At 52.7% G+C, this 11,689-nt stretch overlaps 1 protein-coding gene across 1 annotated transcript; it reads right to left on the bottom strand.

Moving 5' to 3' along the window:
• Nucleotides 1-7,689: 7,689 nt before the first annotated feature.
• Nucleotides 7,690-9,585, bottom strand: SRARP (steroid receptor associated and regulated protein). The gene is made up of 2 exons (XM_082615207.1): nt 9,479-9,585; nt 7,690-8,162 (listed from the first exon to the last, which is right to left on the bottom strand). Exons 1-2 carry the CDS (start codon nt 9,570-9,572, stop codon nt 7,732-7,734), a joined length of 525 nt encoding a protein of 174 aa, XP_082471333.1. The 5' UTR covers nt 9,573-9,585; the 3' UTR covers nt 7,690-7,731.
• Between the last annotated feature and the right edge of the window lie 2,104 nt (nt 9,586-11,689).

The raw sequence follows: 11,689 nt of genomic DNA, 5'->3' as shown, positions 1-11,689 counted from the left end.
GTTAAAGCCAAATTCGGAACGTTCTAAAATCAGATTTACCATCTCCATTCTTCTCAATGGGGACAGAGTCTGAACAGCTGAGCGCCCAGCTTAACCACTGATGGTTGGATTTGAACCCACGATGTCAGAAGCTGCTCTCAAACCGCCCTCCCAGCCCTCCGGGCCATGGGGGGTAGTTCCCCTCATTCTGCCTCTCAGCCTGTGCACCTGCGTCCACAGTTTCCTGCTAGAAAATGTCCTAATCACAGGAAGAGTCCCCACCCCAGTTCCCTCCTAGTCCCCAGTCCAGGGCAAGGACCTCCCGTCTGCCTTCATTCTGGGGAGCCCCAACTGCCCCCCGTGACCCTGGCTCAGTCTCCCACATACAGAAGCAGGGGTGATGGGTAAGGGTGGTTCCCAGTTAGTCGGGGCCCCTGGAGCAAGTGGCAAGGCCAGCCTCGGCCCTCTGCACCTCTTTGGTCAGTGTGCTGTAAGGTGCCCTCTCACCCCTGCCATTCTGGGGCCCTTAGGAAATGACTGGGGGCGGGAGAGGAGGGTTCTGGCATTGTACCCTGCACACACAATAAACAACAGAATCATGGACCTCTGGAGATCACCCGTCTGAAGTTCTCAAACTTGGGGTGGGGCTGGCGGCAGCAGTGTGCGAAGGCTGGGGATGAACAGACACACCTTCCTTGAGATCTGGGGGCAGGGGTGGTAGCTCAAGCAAAGTTCAAGACCTCACAGAAATGTGGGTGTCCTTCGCCTCCTCCTTCGGCTCCCAGGCCCACCAGGGCAATAATCCGGGAATTATTTCTCTGAAAAACCTTGCATCGCCTTCTCTTCCAACTGCCAGCCCCTGCTACTACCTGCCAGGCACTGTCCCAGGCACAGGGACACCAGAGTTGGGCCAGCTGCACTGGGTGGCTCTTGAAGCTTATCTCGTACCAGATGGGTTCTGAGGACCAGAGAGGCCGAGTGACTAGCCTAGGGTCACACAGCCCCGGGGCATAGCCCGGCTGAAACCTGGCGGGGAAGCTGACTGGTTCAGGGAGTCTGAGTACCCTTTGGAAGGACTCACACACACACCCCCAGGCGCTACTGAAATCACGGTTCCTCCGCGGAGCTCCTCCACGCAGCTCGGTGCAGACAGGAGGAGGGGAGGGAAGCGGGGGCGCGGTATTTCCAGCCTCTGTGACTCACTGATTCCACTGGGCTATTTGCAGCCCGACACTCATCGGCGAGGAGTTGGGGGGAGGAGCCGGACCAGCTTTCCCCCTCCCTCGACCCCCACTTGGGGTCAGGCTCACCTTGGCGTCCCGACCCCAGCGGCGTCCCTCCCTGGGCCGAGCTGGCAGGAAGCTGGGCTGGGAAAGGGGGCATTTCCTTAAGTCACCAGTGGGGCCGAATACTCCCCACCCCGCAGGCCCCAGCAGCCCCTCCCCAGATCCCGGTTTTAGAGGATGAGGGCTGCGCCGCGGACAGAGCGGCCGCTGGGGACTGGGCACATCTAGAGTGAAGGTGCCCTCCTGCCAAGGTGACCCTACGGAAGAGGAGGGCGGGGACGTGGGGACTGCAGGCTTTCCTTCGCTGACTCCGCCCCCTGGCGCCTGGGCTGACCGCCACGCTTTGTCTCCACTGGCCCCCCACACTTTCTAGGCTAAATATAGGCCTGGCTGCGGGCCCTGGGCCCCGCCCCCGCCCCGTGAAGAAGAATTGTAGCAGCCCCATCCATTGAGCACCTAGTGTGTGCCAAACACGTGCTCATCCCCACAACAATCGCAAACGCAAGGTACTCCCAAGCAACTGGCCCAAGGTCACCCAGCTTGGAAGTGGTATGGCTGGAATTTGAATCATTGTGACTCTAGAAGGTCCTCTGCTGGGTCACCCCAGATCAGTCCCCCACCACCAAAGGACCGAGGCAGCTCCCCTGGTCCCTTCCTGTATAGGGAAGGGGAACTCCTACATCTTAGAGCTTTTGGAGTGGGGGGTGGGCAGGAGGCCGAGGTGGTTGAAAAGATGCAGCCTTCTAGGGCTAGAGACCTGCAAGAAGGTCCAGGTCAGGTGGTGCCAGAGGGGTGTGGAGGACTTAGGAGGTTCCATCACTTTCAAAGTCCTAGCCCAGGCCCAAAGCCTCCTCCTCCAGAAAGCCTTCCAGAGCTACCCGCTCAGAGTCACAGACAGAGCCCAAAGAACCCTAGGTCCAAAACTTGTCTTTAAAAGAAGCTCAAATTCAGATGAAAGGAGCACATGCCTGGGAGTGAGGGCAGACCCTGAGGCTTGGTTGGCCAGCCCTGTGTCCTCTGGGAGTCATTCCAAACTCCTCATGGTTTGATGGTGGGACCTAGGCTCAGGGAGGGGTAAGATCTTGCCCAGGGTCACACAGCAAGTCAGTGGCAGAGATGAGGTGAAGATCCAGGACTCTAGAACTTCAGGCCAGAGCTTCTCTACCAGACCAACCCCCCCATCCCCAGACCATCCTTCCCTGACCCGCCTCCAACATTGTACCCCTCCATCTCCCGCCTGCCCCCATCCTCTTCCCAGTGTGCCTTGGATCCCAGGTCTGCCATGGCAGAAGATGCCTTATTCTGCCCTCTTGCTCCCAAGCCTGGCATGGGAAAGGAGCTAAGTAAGTGTTTGTAGAATTTTTTAAAAAGCTAAGAAGCCTCAGTAAAGGGTGGAGGGTCAATTGCGGACTCTGGAGTCACAGCACCTGGCTTCAAATCTTGACTCTGCTGCTTCTGAGCTTTGTGATCTTGAGTAAGTAACTTAACCTCTCTGTGCCTCTGTTGCACCATAAAATGGTGCTTAATAGGATCTACCTGCGATGGTTGTTCTGTAATTCACTTAAGGGGCTTGGCACATGGTGGTTGACTCTAGCCCACATATGCCATGCATTGAAAATGCCCAGAAGGGCTCATTTAGAGCCCTGTTATTTCATTTAGATTTGGATCCTGACACCCCCTGTTCACCCACCCTGTCTCTGGCTCCATCAAGACCAAGACTTGGGGGACCTCCCTGGCGGCACAGTGGTTAAGACTCTGTGCTCCCACTGCAGGGGGCCCAGTTTCAATCCCTGGTCAGGGAACTGGATCCCACATGCATGCCACAACTAAGAGTTCTCGTGATGTGACTAAGTAGCCCGTGAGCCACAACTAAGGAGCCCTCCTACTGCAACTAAGGAAGACCTCCTGCCACAACTAAGGAGCCTGCCTGCTGCAACTAAGACCTGGTGCAACCAAAAAAAAAAAAAAAAGACCAAGACTTGGGCTGGTAGGGCAGAGGAGCTGCCCTGTACCGGGGTCTTCTCTCCAGGAAAAGCAGGTGAGGTGGAGCTAAAAGGTAGGTTCCCCAGGGTCCTCTCAGAAGACCTGTCTGGGCCCTGGGGGTAGAGATGGGGGGAGAAAAGCACCTGGAAGCCTTAATTTCTCATCATAAACAAAAATCAGGTAACCCCCTCCCAGGGCTGCTGTGAGCAACCAGAGAGAGATGGTGTTTTAGTATAAGCTCAATAAATGCTAAGCTCCTGTGAAAATCTCTGTGCTTGTTTTCTGAACAGGGAAAACCAAGCTGCCACCCTCTGGCTCTGCCCTCAAACAAGAGAGGGTCCTGAGGGGCATGGTGACTTGAGTCTGCTAGGTTGGTGCCTGAAGCAGGAGCCTCTGGGCAGGGGAGGAGGTGTTGTTTACAGTCAGCACAGCTGGCCTGGGGCTCACCCTGGGCAGCCAGCCAGGCCAGTCGTGAGCTCTGAGGCCCTCCAGGGCCTGGACCCAGGGTCAACCTCCCATGGGAGCCTGAGGGCTGCTAGACTGGGTAGGGGGCCTCTGAAGTGCCTCCCTGAAGGGCACAAAGCGAGGCTGCTGGCCCCAGGGAGCCAGAGAGGAGAGAGCAGGACAGCAAATCTGCCCCTTCATCCCCCCCTTCCTTCCTTCCTTCCTTCCTTCCCTCCTTCCTTCCTCCCCCTCCTTCCTTCCTTCCTTCCTTCCTCCCCTCCTTCCTTCCTTCCTTCCTCCCCCTCCTTCCTTCCTTCCTTCCTCCCTCCCCTCCTTCCTTCCTTCCTTCCTCCCCCTCCTTCCTCCCCTCCTTCCTTCCTTCCTTCCTCCCCTCCTTCCTTCCTTCCTCCCCTCCTTCCTTCCTTCCTCCCCCTCCTTCCTTCCTTTCTTCCTTCCTTCCTCCCCCTCCTTCCTTCCTTCCCTCCTTCCTTCCTTCCCTCCTTCCTTCCTTCCTCCCCCTCCTTCCTTCCTTCCTTCTTTCCTTCCTCCCTCCCTCCCTCCCTTCCTTACTTCTTTCCTTCCCACACAATTCTTGACCACCTATTATGTACCAGGCACTTTTAGGGCACGGGGGACACAGTCCTGATTAGGCATAACTGCCAACCTGGAAACACATTCACTGATGCACACATTCCACTCACTGGTTCAGTAAAGTCTTTCGTCTCTTTGTTGATTCATTCTCTCAACAGCTTTTCAGTAAGTTCCTGCAGTATTGTGGGTAGGTAAAGCTCGGAGGGCGAACTACCTCCATTTCAACCCTGGCTCTGCCACTTCCTATCTGTGTGACCTTGGGCCAGTTGCTTAACCTACCCGAGCCTCAGTTTCCACATGTGTAAAATGGGACAGCCCCTCACAGGACTGTGGTGAAGAGACTGAGCTGTTCTCCTGCACCCGTGTGCCCCCAGCTCAGTGAGGGCCTCACTCACGTGTTCGACCCCCAAACACTCCCTACACACTGCCAGGCCCTAGGCTGGGTCCTTGGAGAATGTTCATTCTTCCTTCCTTCACTCATTCGACACACATGAACAGAGCAGCTACAGCATAGTACAGGGTTAGGATGCTATGACTACATAGTCACACTGCCTGGGATTGGGATTTGGGCTCTGCCTCTTTCTAGTTGGTGACCTTGGGCAAATCATTTCATCTCTCTGTGCCTCAGTTTCTTCACCTGTAAAATGGCAACAAAAATTATACCCACCTCATGGGTCTAGTGTGAGAAGAACTGAGGTGGCATGTGGTGCATATAAAAATATCAGTAGTTATTTTTCTAAATGAGAGGGATTCTGGTTAGAATGAAAGTCTGGCTTCTGAAAACTTGACCCCACCAGATGGCTGGCCCCATGGCGCCGGCCCCTCAGCGCGCAGGTTCCCGCCCTCCCCACCCAGACCAGGGGGTTGTGCCTCCATTCTGATGATAGGGCGACACCTTCTGGCGCAAAGCTAGACCTGCAGCCGCACACTTTTCCTTGTGGGTCTCAAACTCCCTTTGCAGCGACGTCTTTGCGCTTTTCTAGTCCAGTGATTCTCAGCAAGGGGAGGAAAGAGGAGGGGGTATATGTGATCCAGACTATTCTCTCACCACCTCCCTAATCCAGACTATCACCCCCTTTGCCTGGATTAAGGTGCAGCCTCCTCAGCTTCCTCCCTTGCCTTCCTATCCCAGTACAAGAGCTAAGGAATTTTTTTTAAAGGTAGGTAATGTTGCTTTCTGCTCACAATTTCCAATGATCTCCATCTCAGAATAAAATAAAAAGACCTCGGGGGCTTCCCTGGTGGCGCAGTGGTTGAGTCCGCCTGTCGATGCAGGGGACGCGGGTTCGTGCCCTGGTCCGGGAAGATCCCACATGCCGCGGAGCGACTGGGCCCGTGAGCCATGGCTGCTGAGCCTGCGTGTCCGGAGCCTGTGCTCCGCCAACGGGAGAGGCCACAACAGTGAGAGGCCCACGTACCGCAAAAACAAAACAAACAAACAAACAAACAAAAGACCTCGGGAATTCCTGGCGGTCCAGTGGTTAGGACTCCGTGCTCTCACTGCGGGGGACCCAGGTTCGGTCCCTGTTCGGGGAATTAAGATCCCACAAGCCAAGCCAAGCCATGCAGCGCTGCCCAAAAACAACAAACAAACAAAAAACAAAGACCTCATCATGGCTTGCAAGGCCTCACATGATATGGTCCCTGTCACTTCTCTGGCCTCTCTGTTTTGAGTGTGTACATGCATTGTCTCCCCCAGCTGGAGGATAAGCTCCTTCATGGCAGGGCCTTGTCTGTCTATCACTGCTCCATCCCAGGGTCTAGCCCAGAGATTAGCACACAGTGGGTGCCCAACAAATACTTGGTGAGTGAATGAATACTCCAGCCAGACTGAATAACTTTGGTCCTTCTCCTTGGAACACTCCCCACCCTGGCCCCCTTGCCTTTGTATGACTCACTCACTGGTCAGATTTTAGTTTAGATGCCACTTCCTGCAGGAAGCCCTCCTTGATCTCCTCTCCCTAATGGACTGGGCATCCTCCTCCAGCACCAACATCATTCTCTGTGCCTTTACTGTTGCACTTACCAGAAGCTATTGCAATAGTCACCTTCTTCTTGCCTCCCCCACCAGGCTGTGAGCTCGTTGAGGACAGGGTCTGCTCTCTCTAGATCCCCTCTGTTTAGAAGAGACCCTGCCAAGGATGAGAGGCCATCTGCTCTATGGTTAAGAGCAAGAAATTGAGCACCAGGCTGGCTTGTTTTCGAATCCCAACTGCACCAGTCTATGAGACCTTGAGTGCATTCCTCAACCTCTCTGTGCCTTGATTCTCTAATCTGTGAAATGGGTACAAAACAGTGCTTCCCGGTACTGACACTTGGAGGATGTCACATCCCTGGCACAGACCAAATGGTCAGTACATGTTAGCCACTAGTGTTTGTAGGAACCTAGTAAAACCGTCATTGAATAAATGAACATTCAGCAATGTTAATCCAAGAGCCTTGAGACACTCTTCCTCAGATGAATCTCACACAGCTCTGTGCATCTCTTAGACCTACACCTCCCCTCACAGCAACCCCCACTTGCTGCTGAGGACAGGACTGCCCTGCGGGTTAGGGACAAAGCCCCCAGCCCCCTTTTCTGTATCCCTAGAGGGCAGTATAAGCCTGGTATGCAGCTCAATAAATCATATCTCTTATGTTCATTCATTCAAACATGATACTCCATTCCCTTTCTGAGCACTTCTGCCCCCTCTTGAGAAGCCAGTTCCCCTTACTTCCCATCCCACCTGGGCCCTTGATTCTCCCATCCTGAGTCCTGTGCCCTCCGGGTGATCCCTAGCGACCTACACACTTGCACGTGAGCTGACAGCAGGCAATGTGCTATCCCTGCCCATTGTGCTGGGAGGTTCTGACTCTTGCTCTGGGATGAGATGCCAACCAGGTGACCCTAGGGAGGATGGCTCGCAGTGCTGGCTCCTTCTCATCTTCTAGATCATACTTTGTTACCCACTCAGAGAGGCCTTTCCCAATCAGTGTATCAGAAAAGCTCTTTGCCCCATCATTTTCCATCCCAGCACCCTGTTTCAGTTTCTACACAGTACTCATTACACTGTTCAAAATCATCTTTATTAGCTTGTTTAACCTTTCTTCCCCACCCCCAAGAGTCCAAGCTCCAAGAAAGCTGTAGCATCTTCTTTAGCACTTTGCAGGGCCTGGCATGCGGGAGATGCTCCTTCAGAACTTGCTGTGTTAGTGAATTAGTCTCTTTCTGTGTGGCGTTGCCTTATCCTGCTTCCGCTGAAAGGCGAACAAAGATGGAGAGGATGGAGAAGTAGGATACTCGTGGCTGTTTCAGATGTCCTTTAAGGATCTAACGCTCCTTTCCTGGCTCAGGCACAAAAGACTTCTGCTTGGCTGGGGAAGAGGGAGTGAACCCCTGGGAACTGCATCTGCTGAACTCTGAAGCTTGGGTTGCCAGCCCTTTCTTCCCTTGGCCAGGCTCATCCAGTTAATCAGCCTGCGCACAGACACATGAGGAGAGGGCTTTGAGCGAGACTATGACCGTCCCCCAAGCTGAAGACCTCGAGGACACGGTCTTCACAGGGCCCCCCTTGGCTTCAGGAGCCCCCTGGAGGCAGGGTGGGCTGGTTGGAGAGGAATCTGGGGCCGTAGTCTCTCTGCAGGGTGGCAGGGGGCCCCTGGTCTGGGCAAGGCCTCCCCCACCTAGGGGAGCCTCCTGATTTATACGGGGGGGCCGGTTTTCCCCACATAACAAGATGTAAGTCTTCATCGGAGGGATGACAGGTCCTAGGTTGGGACTAGGGACACGGGGTGGCCCTGGGAGTGCTGCCAGGGAGATCTGTTTCCCACGAGTACAGTCGATGACGAAAGTTAGGTGAGCTTTGGGGATGGCCTTCTGATGGCGGGCCGGCTTTCCACCTAGAAGGAAGGAAAAGACCAAAGATTTGTGTTAGCACTGAAAGGGATATGGTTCCATTAATTCATGTGTTCATTCACTTGTTCATTCATTCAACAGGGATTTTTTTTAATTTAATTTTTATTTTATATTGGAGTGTAGTTGATTTATCATGTTGTGTTAGTTTCAGGTGTACAGCACAGTGATTCAGTTATACATATGCATACATACATTCTTTTTCGGATTCTTTTCCCATATAGGTTATTACAGAATACTGAGTAGAGTTCCCTTAACAGGGATTGAACTGTGTGTTAGTTGACGCACAAAGATGGGAAGACAGTGGGGCCTAAGAGCATGGATTTCAGCCCTGGGGAGACCTGAGTTTAAACCTGGCTTCCCCCTATCAGCTCTCTGCCTTCCAGGAACATGGAGGCCACTGCATCAGAGCCTCTCAACCACACTGTGCCCACGAGCTGCCTGAGCATCTTGTTAACATGCAGATTCTGGTACAGCGAGCGGGTCTGGGGTGGAGCCTGAGGGTCTGCATTTCTAACAAGCTCCCAGGGAATGCCGGTGCTGCTGGTCCACGGACTACACTGTAGTGAGTAGCAAGAGGAGAGCCCCGGCCACCTTCTACAGGTGAGGAAACTGAGGGTCAGCTTGTACAGATGTTGGTGGTCCTCAGGGAACATCATGCTGTTCTTCTTCCTTCCCCACCCATAATCTTGTCTGTCGGTCCCCTCTGCCCTGGGGATCCCTGCTCCGTCCACCCCACCAAACGGGGAGAAGCCAAGAACCAATCAATCGATTTATCAATGAAGCAAGTGCCAGAGCACGTCTCTCTGAATCCAAAGTCTGTGCTCTTAGAAAAGTAACGTTTCAAGTTACTCAAATAATAAACAAATCCATCCTCTTTAACTACGTGCTCTTCACTATGACACAGGCTTCAGAAGGAAGCTTCTCGGCTGGTAGGTTAGTGAACACAGGAAATACAGTCGATCCTTGAACAACATGGGTTTGAACTGCAGGTCCACTTATATGCAGATTTTTTTCAATAAGTACCAATTACTACACAATCCGTAGTAGGCTGAATCTGTGAATGTGGAACCTCAGATACGAAGGGCTAATTGTAGTTATAGGCGGATTTTCTACTGCGTGGAGGGTCAGCGCCTTTAACCCCCAAGTTGTTCAATGTTCAACTGTAAATGAAGCCCACCCATGGCTTGAGAATCCTGGCGGCCCCGGAGGGGAGGGTGTCAGCCCTCTGCTGCCAGCCCCCCCACCAGCCTGCCCAGCCCCCCTCAGCTGCAGGGCTGAGGCACCCTCTGCCACCTCTTACCTGAGCTAGTCTCCAGGGCCGTCTCCAGGCCCCTGACTTTAGGGCAGGCTCTCAGGTCTCTGGGGTCTTCTGTTGGGACTGTTACTGATTCCATAGCGCCTGGCTTAGCACTGGCAGAGGGAGCCGTTGTCAGCAGCCTTTTCCAGGATGCAGCTCCCACCCGAGGACCAGACTTTTATACTTACCAGCTCCGGATCTGCTGAGTGAATTCCACCACGAGCCACAGGAACTGGCTTGGAGCAGTTGCGGGATTGCTTTGATCAACGGGGTTATGTCAACAGGATTGCTGTCGGGTCACTGGGAGGTAGGCCTTCTACCAAACAGATGCTGTTTCCTCCAACTCCAGCTGCTTCCTCACTTGAGACAAGCCTTGGAACCTTCTCATTCAGGCCTCAGTTTCCCAAACCTCGGTCATTCTCTGGCTGCATTCCCAGTTTTTAGTTGTTTTTAGTTTTGTTTCTTTCCTACCTAAGAACTATATGGAATACTACTGACAATATGTCCATGTCTTAGTCGGTTCGAGCAGTAATAGACTAGGGGAGTTAAACCACAGACATTTGTTTCTCACGGTTCCGGGTGCTGGGAAGTCTGAGATCAAGGCACCTATAGATTTTAGTGTTTGGTAAGGACCTGCCTACTGGTTTATAGATGGCTGTCTTTCCACTGTGTCTTCACCTCACAGAAAGTGCAAGAAAGCTCTCTGGGGTCCCTTTTACAAGGGCACTAAACCCATCATGAGGGCTCCACCTTACCTAGGGCCAGCATCCTGTTTTTCTCCATCCTGAATCCCTTCAGGTTGCACCGTTGGGGTGGCTGCATTGACTGGTGGCTTGATGGCTGCAACATCCTTTGTTTACTGTTATGGCAGGTGACATTCTTTGTCTGCAAGAGGAAACTTGGTATGGCTTCATTAAACAGAAACAGTAGTACTACTATAAATAAATAACTATGTATGGTAGAAGATGGTACCCCAAAGATGTCCATGCCTTGATCCCCAGAACCTGTGAAAAATGTTACCTTACACAGCAAAAGCGTCTTTGCAGGTGTGATTAAGGGTATTCCAATTCTGACACCAGTTCTGATGTGTTTTGTTTTGTTTTGTTCCACATTACCAACCAATTAATTCATTTCTGACATTACCTACCTGGAGATAGCTTCATATCTCACAGGCTAAGAGTTCAGTCCTACAAGACTGCCCCTGTCACAGACATCAATCACAAGTCCTGGTTGTCACCTGTGCTTCTGACCTACAGATGGGAGAGTCCCACTGTAGGGGGATTAGATTAGTCCTTAGATTCGATTAGTTTGCTAGAGCAGATCACAGAGAAACATTTTACTTACTAGATTACTAGTTTGTTATAAAAGAATATAACTCAGGAACAGCCAGATGGAAGAGATGCACAGGCGAGGTACGTACGCAGGGCTAGGAGCCTCCACACTGTCTGAGAGCGCCACTTTTCCTCAATCTCCACGTGTTCACCAACCCAGAAGCTCTCCAAACCCTGTTCTTTTGGGTTTTAATGGAGGTTTGTTACATAGGCACAACTGATTAAATCACTGGCCTTTGGTGGCCATCATTCTCCAGCCCGGCTCACATCACAAGAGGTCAGGGGGTTGGTGGGACTGACAGTTCCAACCCTCTAATCACGTGGTTGGTTCTCCTGCCCACATTCTTAGGTGACACAGGGGCTTTCCAAAAGTCGCCTCATTTACATAACAAAAGACACCCTTTTCACGCTTCTGACTTGGGAAATCTCAAGGCTGTTAGGAGCTCTGTGCCAGGAACCAGAAGACCAAATATATATTTATTTAAATATATATATTTATCAGAGGTGTGGACTTTGAGATAGGGATATTGATCTGGATTATCTGAGTGAGTTCAATCTAATCACACTAGTCCTTATAATTGGAGACCTTCTCCCGGCTGGGTTAGAAAGAGATGCGACAGGGACTTCCCTGGTGGCACAGTGGTTAAGGATCCGCCTGCCAATGCAGGGGACACGGGTTCGAGCCCTGGTCTGGGAAGATCCCATATGCCGCGGAGCAACTAAGACCGTGGGCCACAACTACTGAGCCTATGCTCTAGAGCCCGCAAGCCACAACTACTGAGCCCATGTGCCACAACTACTGGAGCCCGTGCTCCACAACAAGAGAAGCCACCGCAATGAGAAGCCTGTGCACCGCAACGAAGAGTAGCCCCCACTCGCCGCA

Source organism: Mesoplodon mirus (assembly GCF_964341445.2).
Source record: "Mesoplodon mirus genome assembly, chromosome: 3".
Lineage (NCBI taxonomy): Eukaryota > Metazoa > Chordata > Mammalia > Artiodactyla > Ziphiidae > Mesoplodon > Mesoplodon mirus.
Note: the sequence above shows the minus strand (reverse complement) of the source record. Positions and strands in the feature narration are given on the sequence as shown.

What these genes read in the sequence shown, in the direction of transcription:
- SRARP (XM_082615207.1), bottom strand. Translation starts at nt 9,572, where the DNA reads ATGGAATCAGTAACAGTCCCAACAGAAGACCCCAGAGACCTGAGAGCC. An exon ending in GGCCCTGGAGACTAGCTCAG is followed by an intron (nt 8,163 to 9,478) that starts GTAAGAGGTGGC and finishes CCTTCCTTCTAG; the next exon opens with GTGGAAAGCCGGCCCGCCAT.